Source organism: Cryptosporidium ubiquitum (genome assembly GCF_001865345.1).
Source record: "Cryptosporidium ubiquitum isolate 39726 chromosome Unknown contig_2, whole genome shotgun sequence".
Classification (NCBI taxonomy): domain Eukaryota; phylum Apicomplexa; class Conoidasida; order Eucoccidiorida; family Cryptosporidiidae; genus Cryptosporidium; species Cryptosporidium ubiquitum.
In genome coordinates, this window is record NW_021639842.1 from 27,155 (window position 1) to 41,935 (window position 14,781).

The 14,781-nt window shown below is 31.4% G+C and overlaps 9 protein-coding genes across 9 annotated transcripts; 4 read left to right on the top strand and 5 right to left on the bottom strand.

Annotated features, from left to right (window-relative positions):
- Positions 1-303: 303 nt before the first annotated feature.
- Positions 304-1,116, top strand: cubi_00894 (uncharacterized protein; the record flags this gene model as incomplete). The annotated part of the gene is made up of 1 exon (XM_029017906.1): positions 304-1,116. The coding sequence occupies one exon, from the start codon at positions 304-306 to the stop codon at positions 1,114-1,116; it is 813 nt and encodes a 270-aa protein (XP_028872857.1).
- A 142-nt stretch (positions 1,117-1,258) lies between these two features.
- cubi_00895 (uncharacterized protein) lies at positions 1,259-4,174 on the bottom strand (the record flags this gene model as incomplete). The annotated part of the gene is made up of 1 exon (XM_029017907.1): positions 1,259-4,174. The coding sequence occupies one exon, from the start codon at positions 4,172-4,174 to the stop codon at positions 1,259-1,261; it is 2,916 nt and encodes a 971-aa protein (XP_028872858.1).
- Positions 4,175-4,990: 816 nt separating this feature from the next.
- On the bottom strand, positions 4,991-5,401 carry cubi_00896 (uncharacterized protein; the record flags this gene model as incomplete). Its single annotated transcript, XM_029017908.1, has 1 exon — positions 4,991-5,401. One exon carries the CDS (start codon positions 5,399-5,401, stop codon positions 4,991-4,993), a length of 411 nt encoding a protein of 136 aa, XP_028872859.1.
- Positions 5,402-7,593: 2,192 nt separating this feature from the next.
- Positions 7,594-7,974, top strand: cubi_00897 (60s ribosomal protein L35; the record flags this gene model as incomplete). Its single annotated transcript, XM_029017909.1, has 1 exon — positions 7,594-7,974. The coding sequence occupies one exon, from the start codon at positions 7,594-7,596 to the stop codon at positions 7,972-7,974; it is 381 nt and encodes a 126-aa protein (XP_028872860.1).
- A 220-nt stretch (positions 7,975-8,194) lies between these two features.
- Positions 8,195-9,517, bottom strand: cubi_00898 (uncharacterized protein; the record flags this gene model as incomplete). The annotated part of the gene is made up of 1 exon (XM_029017910.1): positions 8,195-9,517. The coding sequence occupies one exon, from the start codon at positions 9,515-9,517 to the stop codon at positions 8,195-8,197; it is 1,323 nt and encodes a 440-aa protein (XP_028872861.1).
- Positions 9,518-10,017: 500 nt separating this feature from the next.
- cubi_00899 (uncharacterized protein) lies at positions 10,018-10,722 on the bottom strand (the record flags this gene model as incomplete). The annotated part of the gene is made up of 2 exons (XM_029017911.1): positions 10,018-10,293; positions 10,420-10,722. The coding sequence occupies 2 exons, from the start codon at positions 10,720-10,722 to the stop codon at positions 10,018-10,020; spliced, it is 579 nt and encodes a 192-aa protein (XP_028872862.1).
- Positions 10,723-11,380: 658 nt separating this feature from the next.
- Positions 11,381-11,932, top strand: cubi_00900 (ARF1 2 like small GTPase; the record flags this gene model as incomplete). Its single annotated transcript, XM_029017912.1, has 1 exon — positions 11,381-11,932. One exon carries the CDS (start codon positions 11,381-11,383, stop codon positions 11,930-11,932), a length of 552 nt encoding a protein of 183 aa, XP_028872863.1.
- A 713-nt stretch (positions 11,933-12,645) lies between these two features.
- cubi_00901 (flavoprotein) lies at positions 12,646-13,517 on the top strand (the record flags this gene model as incomplete). Its single annotated transcript, XM_029017913.1, has 2 exons — positions 12,646-12,975; positions 13,272-13,517. The coding sequence occupies 2 exons, from the start codon at positions 12,646-12,648 to the stop codon at positions 13,515-13,517; spliced, it is 576 nt and encodes a 191-aa protein (XP_028872864.1).
- A 350-nt stretch (positions 13,518-13,867) lies between these two features.
- cubi_00902 (uncharacterized protein) lies at positions 13,868-14,278 on the bottom strand (the record flags this gene model as incomplete). The annotated part of the gene is made up of 1 exon (XM_029017914.1): positions 13,868-14,278. One exon carries the CDS (start codon positions 14,276-14,278, stop codon positions 13,868-13,870), a length of 411 nt encoding a protein of 136 aa, XP_028872865.1.
- Between the last annotated feature and the right edge of the window lie 503 nt (positions 14,279-14,781).

Genomic DNA, 14,781 nt, shown 5'->3' on the forward strand with positions numbered 1-14,781 from the left:
ATATATCATTGAGATACATAATAGAACAGATAATTTTCAATTATCAATTAATCAGCAAAAAAACAGGTATTTTCAAATATCACTATTTTATATTTTTCCAATATTAAAAATATTGAAATAAACAAAAATCTAAAAAATGGCGCCAAAACCGGGCACAAATAGGTTTATTATAAGTATTAATCAGGTTTTGAATCATAGTAAATATTTTATAAAATTCTGAAAGTATCAAATCAGAATTAAAAGCAAAGTGAGGTAAAGTTTGATGTGGGTCGTGTAGAAAGCATATATATTTTTATATTTTCAATGGAGAAGGATAATTTTGAGAGTGATAGAGGCCATTCAATTTATAGTATTTTCACTGACCAAGAAAAAGTGCCATGTTTTGGAAACGATAATTTGAATTCAAAGACAGTCTATGGTTCTTTAGAAGATACTGGCCTTGACTTAAAGGTTATGAGAGATGTGGAAAATTATTTGGGGTATTCAAGTGGTATGGATGAATTAAAACAATTGGGGTATGGGACCTCAAATCCAAAGTTGACAGGTATTACAACCAGTGTAATCCGAATGGATAAAGTGAAGGAAGAAAAGCCGGCTCAAAATGAACAAGGTCTGAAGAAGTTGAACCATAAAGTTTTTAAGAACGAGGGGTTTTTTGATATCGCCAAAGAAATTAAACTAAAAAAGTTAAGTTATTCACATTTCATTCCACTTCATCAACTTTGGAAGCAGTATATTAAGGGACTAACGGAGTCAAGCTCAACATATGGTGGTTCTAGTGGTGCCACAGGAGTAAGAGGAGGAATCAGGTTTTCTCAATTATCCCAAAGTATTTCCCAAGCAGATTTACATGGAAGTATAATGAATGTAATTTCTAGCAGAAACAAAAGCTGTGTAAATATTCAAGGAATTGTTGTTAAGGAAACCAAAGAGACCTTTGTAATCATTTCTACTGATAATAGGGTGAGAACCATTTTAAAAAACCAGAGTATTTTTGGAATTGTGATTTTTAATGATTACATAATAACTATTTATGGTAGTCAACTTTGTTACCATCCATGTGAAAGAATTAAACATAAATTTAGACATAGAGACTCTTTGAATATCATTCCCTAATTATTTCATTGGGTTTCCAGTCCAAAACCGCTGATAATTTCATTTACACCTTTTTTATATTACTGCTTAGTTAGGTTTTTAAATTAAAATAATTAATTTATATAACATAATTCTTCTCCTTAATTTGTATTTCTTACTCTATTCACTTACGAATCACTCTTGGTTTCATTAATTCAGTTACATTTACCTTTATTCCATTACTTATTAATGATCTAAATCCCAAATTTGGTTCTTTTCTTGCCAGGACAGGAACTTGTGGTTTATTTTGACTATTCACACATTTACCGCCAAAACTATTATTATATACCGGCCCTCTAGTTATTTTTTCGCATGTAAGTTTATTTGTATGTTGATTAAAATTATTATATATGTATGGTGAATAATTAGAACTTGGAAATGCAACAGAACATGTGTTCATTCTAGGTCTTAAATTTGTGGTATTTTGTTCATTTCCATTTGTGTTGATATTATCACTATCATTTAAGTTTTTATTGCTGTTTGTAACCAGTTTTATGGTCTTTGAGTTGATTACCCTGCACTGAGAAAGTCTTGTTAAAATTTCATTATCTTTTTTTGCCTCTTTATTGGAATGATTTCCCGCCAAACTGACATTTTTTTGTGTAGAGTTTGCATGTAAAAAAGTTTTTCCTTTTTTATTAAAATCATTTTGTGATTTCTTTAAAATGTCAGGTTTAGATATTTTTTTGGGAATATCATCTGAGCTAGGGATGTTAATCATTGGTATTTTCACTCTTTGATGGCATTTTGTTGAGTTACTTGATATTAAAACTGTTCCAGAAGTTAAGTTAGGTGCCGCCATTTCAGTTTCAGTGTGGCCAGGATTTACAGTAAACAAGTGAGCTTCTTGGCTTGCATTAGCAGTAGATTGGGGGTTTTCTGTAGGGCTTTTCACTAAAGCTTTTGTATCTTCAACATTTATTTGGCTTAAATCTTGGTTTGAGCATTTTTCTTCTGGGTTATGTTTGTTATGGACTAACTTATTGGTAAATACTTTTCCTGGCTCTCCAAAAGGAACTAGACTATTCTCTTGTTCTTCACCACTAATTTTATTTTCTATCCCTGCTATAACCTCATCATCCTTGATCTCATCTATATCTATATTAGCTTCAGAATCGACTTCAGAGTCAGCAACAGAACTGGAATCTGACTTGGAGATGGCATCCGAGTTGTAGGAGGAATCCTTGAATTGGTTATTTAAGGAACTCATAGCGTTTTCATAGTTTCTCTCCCATCTGTGAGTGTTAAGTCTTGACTCACACACACCTAGAAGTCCTTCGTTGGCAAAGTAGTCATTAATCGCTTGAATATATCTCTGCACCTGTTCCTCACCTTGCTCAAGTTCGTTTTCTACATCGTCCAATCTTTCAGAAGAACTCTCACATTTACTATTCCTTACATCCTTATAAATAATATGTGAATTACTGTCATAAATATCCTTGACTGTGTCCAAAACACTATATTCAGAAATGCTTTTGTCATCCTCTGACTGGTTTTCATCCAGTTTGTTCTCATTATCATCCAAATCCTTAAATCCACTAGCCATATTGGAGCTTGCATTCCATTTTTCACTTAGAAATGCTTCCTTAAATGAAATATTCATTTGCTCCATTTTATTTATCTTCTCCAAAAGCAAATTAAACCTCTGAATCTTTTCATTTAGTTCTTCCAGACTTTTCTTGCTATTACTGGAACTTTCTGCTTCACTATTAGCATCTGTCCCTCCCTCTACCTTTTTTTGTGTTTCTTCAACCTGTTTCTCTTCTTCTATCTCTTTCCTCTGATCTTCATCTTTGTTTCGTTGTTGTTGTTGTTCCTCATCATTTTCCTCCTCCCCGTCTTCTAAAATCTCAACAAGTTCGGAGTTATGACAAGCTTGCAGAAGAGAGTCATGATTGACAAGATAGCAGTGATTAACTCCAAATCCAATCAAGTTTTGTCCAGCTTGGTCTTCGTAAGAAGAATGATTTCCAGAGCTGAATGATCTCACAAAATTCTCATAGTAATAAGAATTACCATCAATTACACAATTGTCAATGTTCCGTTCCATGAGGTCTAAAATATCTGTCCCAACATGATCATTTTTGTACTTTATAACTAAAATTGAATCCTCCTCTATCTCAATTTCTCCTTGATTGTCATACGAACATCTCTCTTCGGGTTCTGACTCACTCCCTAAAATTTGTTCATCTTGGATTTCATAACACTCATTCAAATCCACTTCTATATTGCGATTATTAAGTGAATCAGAACTTAAATCGTCCAATATTTGGGTAACATCATTTTTTGAGCATAAATCTCCTTTATAGATCTTTGTCTCATAAACATTTACCTCTATTTCTTGATTTTTATCAGAATTCATACTGATCTTCTTTTCACTGAGAATTTCGTCTCTAATATTTTCAAGCTCAATATCTTTATCCCCTTTTTTAATCTCAACCTCAATCTCCATTTCTCGAGATCTAGAGTTCCTGTTCTTACTTAGATCTACATGTGAAACATCTCTTACTGTTACAGTATTATCGCACTTTGGTATTATTATTATTTCATATGGCTCTAATGATTGAAATTCTTCTTGATTATTTGAATAATAAACCCCTGAATACATATTTTCAACCTTTTCATTTACTTGGGAATCCACTGTTCCTGCTACTCCCGTCAAATTTACTTGATGGTTGTGAATGTGTGGATTCTGGTGTACATTTAGGTGGCTCTGATTTAATTGTTGTTGCAGTTGGTATTGGTATTGAAGTTGTAAATTGTATTCATACTGTTGTTGAGTAAGTAAAAGTTGCTGCTGTTGCTGTTGAAGCTGGGCTTTCTGGTACTTTATTAGCTGTTCTAGGTAATTCTGTTGATTCACAAATCCAATTCCATTGTAACTTACTACTCCCCCCTTATCGTTCCTGGATATTCCTTGATCTGTATTTCCGATTCCACCATAAGAGTTTAATTGACCACTATTAAAAGAATATCTCATGTTGAATATATTTTTAAGTACATTCTGAGAATTTATATTATTATTATTAAACTTAAACATAACCTAAATTTAAACCTCCACAATCCTCTTTACCTGTTGATGTAATTCAAAGCCTTCCAATCTTCTATTAATATCTTTAACTTTTTAATTTTTTCCTCTGAATTTATGTGATCTCAAATCTTTTATTTTCTCATTTTTTACAGTAACTTGGTACTATAAAAATAAATTGCATGAAGGCGCCACATTTGGGCGCCACAATTATTTTTTTTGTGTATGTTAAAATAGACCGGACAATATACAGAAGAGATAATACATAATACAAGTATTAAACATTCAATATTCAGATATAATAAATAATATGAAAAATAGTTGGCAGAGAAAATGAGATAAATTTAAAAAATCTATGTAATATTTTTTATGTTGGAAATGATTTACGGAGAAAAAATACACTTAATTTAAACAAAATAAAGAAAAATTTGACATTATTATTCTTTAGGAAGATTAATAATTAAAATAGTTTTTTATTAGGTTTTCTGAAAAAAAAACTTTTTTTGTGCATGCATGAAATTTTGTCATTTTTTGATGAATATGAAACCTACACACAAAAAATCAGAATAAATTAAGAATCAATATAATCAAATATTGAATAGAAACAAAAATGCACACAATTTAAAAAATACTTAGAGTTGATTGCATTTCACGGCATTTTTTTTTTGTTAATAACAAACAACTAATAATCTATTCAATTAATCTCATCAATATTTCACTAAATCATTTAAAATTATAATTCTATTTCTCTCATCGTTTTTTTTTAAATCCGAATCTAATTGCAATATTACTTTGGTTAAATGTAATTTTGTTTCAGAATTGTGTTATTTAGCAACAACAACAAGGTTTGCAAATACATAAACAGTGAATAATTCCTGCAATTATGATGATTGCAACAACCACTACGGCAATGATAATACCAGCTTTTGCTCCAGTACTTAAAGAATCCCACTTATTTTTTGCTTCTTCTTGACCGTGAGTAGCCAAATCTTTATAAAGATTGTTCATATTGTCCGATATTATATCCCCAACTGATCCACTTTGGTCATTAGAACTAGTGTTATCTTGAAGTGATCTGTTATTTTTTTTTTGTTCACAGTTCTCACCACAGGAATGTTCATTTTTAGAATTTATTAAATCAAGAGCATTCGATCTAAGGGACTGATGGATATCTTGAGAATCTGCTCGGAAGTAACCGATGAAAAGCAACAATAATGATAAAGCAAAGCCTAACTTCATTTTAGATAATTTCGTAAACTTAAATAACTAACTAAAGAATGTTTTTAATGTTGGTGATGTTTTTTTTTTTTTTTGTGGAATTACAAGCACCTTTTATACGTATTCACACCTATTAGGTCTAAAAGGCGCTAACCATAAACACTTTTTTTTTTTACATGCAAGCAAATAATTTGAGGATATTTCTTAAGTTTATGGTTAAAACTTATTGAAGAAATCGTAAGACTTTTTTGGATATACCAATAGATCCATTCTATACTTGAATCAAATAATTCTTTTTAAATTTGAGGTAGAACAGTTAATACACAAATTGAGCTCTTTTCTATTATTATTTGATGTATGTGGAATAACCCCCCTCCCCCCACATAACCACTATTGAGTAAATTTTAATACACCCAAAAATAAATATATATAAATTGTTCTCTAATTTAACTTAACAAAACATCTTCAAAGTATCTATTTCAAAATGTCACGATTTGTTTTTCACAAAAAATGCTTTCTTTAGAGAGTTGGGGGCAATAGGTTAGCTACTTTTATCCCATTACTGGTGGATAGAGAGAAGAGCTATTGAAATTTGAATGCAAAAGTGCATCTTATACACGATTTAACCAAAAAAAGTATTTTTTTGAAGTAACCCAGAAGTATATTTCATCCTTTAAATTTGTGTTATCAAAAAGTGTATTGACATTTAATTCCTTCCTCTATATTCTCTTATTGACTCATATTTCTAAATCCTTGTTTTTGATTCACATACTCATGTTTGTATATATATTCTTCTCTGTACATTAAAAGAGAAACAGTCTGGTAGTTCTTAACAGGAAGTTAATGAAAAGTATGAATAGAGAAGAAAAATAAGTTCAAATGGTTCTGACAGTAGATAATTTAAAGAATAATTTGAGAGTTTCCTGAATAAAATAGATTTGGGCCAAATCTTTAATGAAAAAAGGTTCAGAATAATTTAAAACATTAAAAGGAATCTTTTCAATAATTTGATTTGTCTTCTTTCAACAACCCATCAATATTTGTTAGAGATTCACAAAAGGTTTCTACATTTGTTCTGAAGTCAAAATATATTTATTTCTTCATTTTTATTTGCAAGTCTTTGTAATTTTAAAATTTGTTGGCTTTCTTTCTTGGAAGCTGGTTGACTAAATTATTCAATTCTAAATAAATTTTTATTCTGAGTGGACTTAACGTTTTTGTAAAAAAAAAAATGGACAAAAGGAAAATACTTTTTTTTGAAATTGAAATTCGTATTTAATCTGCATGCATGCAAATTACATGCAATATTGGGAGACATAATTCTTCACTATATTATAACAGAATTAAACGAATAACTTTAATTTTTTTGATTTACATTAATATCTGTTCTAAGTGGTAAGTTTATTAACTTGAAACTCAACAAAAAAGGTACAAGACATTTATTCAGAGTAGCAAATTCAGAAAAGAACTATAAATATAGTAATTGTGGAGAAGACAATTTCAGCATTTATTTTGCGAGTAGTTAGAAAAAAGAATTTGGAGGAAGATGTTCGCCCTATTTAACAAGCCAATAGGAAATGTTTATTCGGAAGGGGGAGGGGGGAGAATCTATATATTACTTGCGAAGAACCTGTTTATAAATTTGGGTTAAGTTAGCAGTATAAGACTAAAATCATTATATAAAGTGGGAAAACAACAGCACAGAAGAAGTCTTAATGATTAATATTTAATATTTACGGTTACTTATTTTATTAAAATTCTGTAATTCATTCATTACTTAAAAACCAAGAATTTCACCAGAAATGTTCTTAATATATTAAATTAATATTTATACATAACATAAAGCTTTGCATTTATAATATATTTATTATCATTTCATAACAAAAATAGTAATAACATTTTTTAAAAAATATAACCACATTTTTTGGCGCCCTGAGACAGAAATGAGTCATCATACCGGTATTATAATAGTGCCGGCATAAGTCTTTTAAAGAAAATAATAATAATAATAAATAGTAAAGACGAATATTAAATAATAAAATGAATATAATTTAATGTAAATAAAAAATTTATATTAAATTGCGCTTAGACTAGAAATTTAACAAAATCAATTAAGAACTGATTTAAAGGGTGAGAATTCTTTGGTTGGTTTTATCTTTATAAGGCTTGTTAAAAAGGAACATCTACTATAAGGTTACTGGAAAGAGTCAAAAATGAACAAAAACTCAGGATTACAGATTAAGCAGTTAATTTCACTCTCTGAGGAGGAACTTACTGTTAAGATTGATGAACTTAAGAAGGAATTAGCAAGCTTGAGAGTTATTCAATCCACTGGTACTGCTCCAAACAAGCTTTCTAGAATTAATGTTGTCAGAAAGGCAATTGCTCGCATCTTGACAATTTTGTCTCAAAGAAACATCAAGAACTTAAGAGAGAAATACGCAGGTTCTAAATTTATGCCTTTGGACTTACGCAAGAAGTTGACTAGAGCTAAAAGAAGAGCTCTGACACCACAACAAGCCAAGAAGATGACTGTTAAGGCCAGCAAGAAGGCTTTGAATTTCCCAAAGAGAAAGTTTGCTATCATTGCATGAGCAACTTAACGTTGGTGGTTTATAAGAGTTAAAATAGACTAGGCTTTGATACTAGCATTCGGGTGTAAGCACCTCGTTTTAGTATTAAAGGCCTATTTAGAATCTTTAGTACTAGGAAAGTAAGCTACTATAAAAGAATTAAAGCCAAAAAAGTGCCTAACTTATGATTCTAATTACTACTACACTTTCTTTGCTTTGAATGTGAAGATCAATCCTTGAATTACGAAGGATTGTGGTGACTTGGGTGGCTTTGGATCTTCTGATCCTGGCAGAATCCATTACGTCTTCTAATCTTTTCACATGCAGAGACTGAAACTACTGTCTTATTTACTCTCTCTTCAAAATTTTTGTTCTTGGATGATAAATACTTTTCTATTGCTCTAGGTACCCAAGGCTGTCTATAATATTCAGCATATTTATCAGCAATTTGGTATTCATAAATAGCATTAGGGTCCGATAGTATGTTATTAATGGAGTTGTTTCCATACAATTGGAAGTGTTTTGTAGTTAAGAGTGTATGAATAAACTCTACAGGGTCATTTGCAAATCCTTGGTAAAAGTTCATTTTATTACAAGAGCTATATATTTTCGACAAAATACTTTGATTCTTATGGTAAAGCTCTTCTAAAGCTTTATTAATGCTGGAGAGCTCACCACTCTCTTGGATTCTAGTTGACATATTTGGTAGCCATAATGTAATGTCACCAGGAACATTCTCAGTAAGATCTATAGTAAAATCATAAGTTGACTCATTGTCAATCCAATCCCCTTTCAGGGTTAATCTATGCCTAATTTTTATTGGTCGTGGAGGTAGTAAATGCTTTTTTAAAAGATCTGGAACATCTTTAAGCAGAACATGTTTACTATCTACTGAAAACAATTTCCCAAGATACTCATCTATCATAATGCTGTCGTGAGAAACTTTTGAGTTTTGAAGTCCTTTTAGTTCTACATACTGCCAAATTCTTTTTACTATGCTTGGAAGGTTTGCTAAACTCGTTCCCATAAACTCCTCTAACTGAGGCGATAGACTATAATGGGGAGTTCTATAATCTAAGAAAAACAGTATATCTATATCTTTTTCTTCATCTCCTATACGATGTATTTCCAATCCATCACACTCTGGGGTTGGACTAGTCTTTTTATCCCATACAATAGTTTCCGTATCTGATAATTGAATTATAATTCTGGAGAATATCGAAGTAAATTTAGGCTGATAAGAATCTCCTTGGATAATTGACCCAAGTATTTTGAGTGTCCAAGATGGAGGAACCCTTCTTGTCCAGTCATTATCCAAGTTAAAAGATTCCAACTCAACATCTGCTGGTTTTTGACTCTCATATGTATTGAATATATGAACTCTCAACTTTTTCCTATAACATCTGATACTCTTATCATCCATCAGAGTTAGCCATACATCACTTAAACTATATCTCTGTTGTAGTATTGACTCATCTAAAAGTCTCTCATACTCTAATAAACTTTCATACTGGTCGTACTGCTCACGAGAAAACTCTTTAATACATTCTGGTAGTCTAACCATTTTTAATTGGAGACTTCTCCAAGCTTTTTTTTATTCACAGGAAAAATTCAAATATTGTAATTATCCAATTAAGCTTATTTTATTTTCTAAACAGTTTTTCCTGATTATATGTACTTTTTATAAAATGTAAATAGCCTATTGCTTCACAGTCTCTTGATCCGAGACGAACCAAGAAACAAGAAGCTATGTCAAACTTCCTCCTTCTCTCTATCCCTTATTACTCTTAAAATATTTTAATAATAGCTCCCCCCCTTAAATCATTTAATTCTTTCTCTGCCGGTTTTAACCCTTAATTTGCCTTAAAATTTTTCCCCAGTTTAAGATGATTTAGGCATACAGACTAAACGAAATAAATATTAAAGCAGAACCCGCCAAAAGCTACATGTGGCGCCATGATTGGGAAGTGGGGAAAGGAATAAGTAATTGTAAATACAAATAAAAAATAAATATATAGTGTTTTTTAAAAAAGTCATTAGATTGATTGGTATCTATAAAAATAGTTAATTGTCTAGGGAGAACTCCATTATGAGTCTTTCGTAATCAGTTATGGGAGTTTCTTTAGAGACTGATTCCTGATGAAGTTTGCATTCTTCAGGAGTCATCTTTAGAATTGCTTGAATATCAATCTTTTCAACATTCTTCGCTGTAAATTTGTTGTTATTGAGCAGCAAAATCTTTAGTAGAGACTGATGGTAGTTTTTCTCAAGTTCTCTTCTGGAGTCTTGACGTTTAATTAGATTGAGTGCAGCCAGATCTTGTTTATATAGTTTATCAGCCTAAGTATGGTAATAATATGTAATAAAATATGAGAATTAATAGGGGTAATTTAGACAGATAGGATCAAATTTTTTAGGTCAGCATTTAGTGAACAGAAAATGAATAAACGGATGTATTAAACTTACTTTAATTAACAATGCTTTGTGTAGAGATATAGCTCTATTGTCAATAGAAGACCAAGAATTCTGAATAACTTTAGTTTTCCTAATTTCTATGTCTTCTCCTTCATCGGATCTAGACAACATTAATAAGTGCTCAACATAATCAAGGAAACCCCAATCCATAGTGTGACTAACTACGTCACTTTCTTCATCACTAGATTCCTCAGGAGGTGGTGTTGACCCAGTCTCACTCAAAGTTGCTTCTGTATTTTCGGAGGCACTGGCATTTGTTACTTCTCCAACATATCTATTGATGAAATCAAACATTTCTGCAATCTTTTCTTAAAATTTTTACAATTAAGTGCTTTAATTAAAATATACATAAGAGTTAGCCAGAAAACCGAGTTTCAACTATCTTGTTTTCATCCCTTTTGAATCAATTTTTTATTTTCCTATCTCTGCTTTTCTCTAACAATATTTCTCAAAAATTCTTTTTGTCACATATTACATTTATGTATGCATACACAACGGTTGGCGCCAACAACACTCAGGCGGGAAACCCCCGGCTACATGAGAATAGCACCAAAATAAATTAGCAGAGATGGAGATGGTGAGCGAGAAGTCTAGAAAAAAAAAGAGCCGAAAAGAAATATGATTTAAATGTGCTTATGAATAGTAGAAAAATTGGGTTTTTATGATAAGAATAAACGAGAATTTGAGGAAAAATAAAATGATTGTAAAATTTTTTAATTTATTAAAAATGGTAATTTGGCTAAAGAAACCGGCAAAGTGTATACTGGGATAAATAGAGCGCCTGTGGGGCTAATGCTAAGATCAAGGTATAAAAACAAATTATTACCGAGGAAATTAAACTAAGTCTTGAGGAGAAAAGATTATCCAAGATTGGAAAGTGATCTTTAAAAATTAGTTTTTTTAAGAATATCCAGTATAGGAATCGTAAAGGTAGAAAGTTCAGACGACAGAAATGGGGTTAGCATTGACCAAAATATGGAGAAACTTGTTCGGAAAGAAGGACATGAGGATTCTCATGGTTGGACTTGATGCAGCAGGGAAAACAACAATTTTATATAAGTTAAAGTTGGGTGAGGTGGTAACAACAATTCCAACTATTGGATTTAATGTTGAAACTGTCGAATATAAGAATATTTCCTTTACAGTTTGGGATGTTGGTGGCCAAGATAAGATCAGACCTTTATGGAGACATTATTATTCTAATACTGACGGTTTGATCTTCGTCATTGATAGTAACGATAGGGAACGTATCAATGATGCAAGAGATGAGCTGGCCAGAATGCTCGGAGAAGATGAATTAAGAGATGCTGTTCTTTTAGTATTTGCAAATAAACAAGATCTTCCTAATGCTATGAGCGCTACTGATATTACTGAGAAACTCCAACTTAGTGGAATCCGAAACAGAAATTGGTTCATTCAGTCAACCTGTGCTACATCTGGAGACGGTCTCTACGAAGGTCTTGACTGGTTATCAAGAACACTTGCTTCTAGAAGCAATAACTAATCTTTCCTAGTTAATTCTACTTTCAAGTATAATGCCTAGTATGAGGTCTAGAAATCTAGAATTGGATATATTGAGAGTATATTTTCTTTCAATATGTACTGCTAGAAGTAGCGGAATCTCTAATAACAAATAGATTTAAATGTTTCTAATAAGTCACTTTTTTTTAGCATAGACTTAAATTAACTCGCATTGAGCTTACATTTTGGGTAAATAGTTTCCCGCCCCAAACTAAATATTTAATATGCAAATTAGAAAAGGCTCCGGTACAATTATTCGAGCTAAAAAATTATTTATATCAAATGAAATTATGCTCCAGGCAATAGAATGATATAATGATAAAAAGTTTATTATTGCGGGAAATTAAATATTTATTGATTAATATAACCATAAAATGACAGACGTGGTTCGTAATCCCACGTAGTCTAGGGGCTAGGATACTCGGCTTTCACCCGGGCGACCCGGGTTCGATTCCCGGCGTGGGAGTGTTTTGCCTACGGCGAGAACTGCGCAGGCGGGGTTGGCTCTGATCATTTCAACTTGCGAAGGTGAGTTGGAGGGTCTGTTCTGACCAGGCCATGGGGAGGGGCCCACCGGTGGTAAACTTTTTGCTTCATTTTAGAGATGAATTTTAATTACTGTGTATTATTAAGCTGGCCAAATTTTTTTCTTGAAATAAAGTATGCAGTTAAAGCGTATTTTAATAAGGGGAACTAATGAAAGAAAGAAGAAACATATTAATTGGTGCAACAGGAAGTGTTGCAGCAATTAAGGTTGGCGAATTTGTAGAGAGATTGAAAGAAATTAACATTGACAATATTGAAATAGAGATTAAAATAGTTGCAACTGAATCAGCAAAAAACTTTTTTAATGATTCGGTTACGGATTTAATGCTCAAGTGTGAAGACGAATTCAGTAACTGGAGAGCTATAGGAGATGATATTCTTCATATATCTCTCAGGCAATGGGCTGACCTGTACATTATTCTTCCCCTAACAGCAAACACACTGGCTAAACTATCAAATGGACTTTGCGATAACATTTTGGTAAGTTAATTAAAGCAGAAATATGTAGAGGAGGATTGAAATAAAGACACGGCTTTATCATTAGCGCAAGTTATAAGCTTTTCAAAGTGATGTTTAAGATATTATGAGTCCTGTATCGGCATCTTTGACTTATGTTCCACGTAATAATATGAAATTATAACCATATTAATTTAGTAATAAGAGATTTTGGTTATTTATGAGCTTATTAAGCATGCTACCCATTACAAGACTAAATAAAAAATTCCTCCTCTCATTTAAAGCTTGTTTCATTTTTCTAAACAATTAACTAAACTCAGACTAATATTGCAAGAGCTTGGGATTTCAACAAGCCTATCATAGTTTGTCCTGCAATGAACAATTTTATGTGGGAACATCCGATTACTTTAAGACAAATAGACACTCTAAAATCTTTTGGTTATAAAGTAATATTTCCAATAGAGAAGAAATTGGCATGTGGCGAGTATGGAATGGGTGGAATGCAAGAAATTGAAAAGATTATTGAACAAGTTATTCTTGAACTAAATCTACCTTCAAAAGCTTAGCTTTTAAATATCAATTTATTTGTTCAAAATGTCTCTTTTAATTTAAAAATCATGTATGCATGCAAATTTTTGTGTTTGCATGCATAAATAGCAAATTAAACACAATCAGGGTAAAATAAATAGAAAAATTGTAGACTTAAATAAATTAGTACTCAGAAATTTTATCTTAAGTGACTCAGGAGTGCCTATAGATAGTTAGCAGATCTAAATTTAGGAAACGGATGGACATACTAGTTGAAACAAATCTGTCTAGTTATGTTATTCTAATTGTCTCTTTTGCAAAATGAAACAAACAAATTAGGGATGAAACAGAAATAAATAGTATTCTTCAAACAAATTTTACTAATAATTTACCCCATACATCCTAATGGGCGTGATGGTTGAGTTTCAGTCCAGTATTTACCAAAGTTTTCTTCTCCCTTTTCTAATTGCATTATTCTGTTTTTACCATAATTTCTTTGGAAAACATTTCTTCTTTGTTCAACACTAATATCTAATTGCTGAAAGAAGCTTGGTATTCCCAAATTTGACATATAATGTACTACATATGGTGGAGAAGATACAAATGGATAACTACATGTTACTTCAGGATACTTATATCTTGGAGAATATGGGTAGTAGTCGAATGGGACAGCAGATACTGGTGGTAACATGACCGAATCTGGATGAAACACTTGTTCTTCTGGAATCTCCTCTTCAACCGGATTCATACATTGTGCCAAAATTGATAAATCTTTTCTTGGCGAATTCACATTAACCATTTTTATTTTTTAAACTTTAATTGAAATTCTAAATTTTGCTCGCAATAATTGAAAATCTATTTTTCCATTCGTTTTATCTCTTCGTGACTGCACTTTTATGATTTATTATTTCAATAATTTGCGCGATACGTCTTGTCTACGACATGCATATTTCGGTACTTTAAAAATAGAAAAGGTTTTAATTGACATACTTTTGTCATGTAAAAAAGAGAGGTTTAAACTTAAGGGGCAGAATACATATGTATTAACCTAAAATTTATAAATACATATATTCTACAGTTCAGGGTTGTTTATATAATTTCATTCTTTTTCAAACATTTATATTAAATTATAATGAAAGTAGTGAAGGCGCCAGTATGTGGCGCTATAAGATTAATTGATTTTAATATAGAAAATAAGATAATGTAATCAGAATTATAAAGGGAAAAGATCACGAATTACATTACTTTGGAAGGAAAGCTTAATTAATCTGTGAATTTTCCTAGATTATACTTAATATGTAG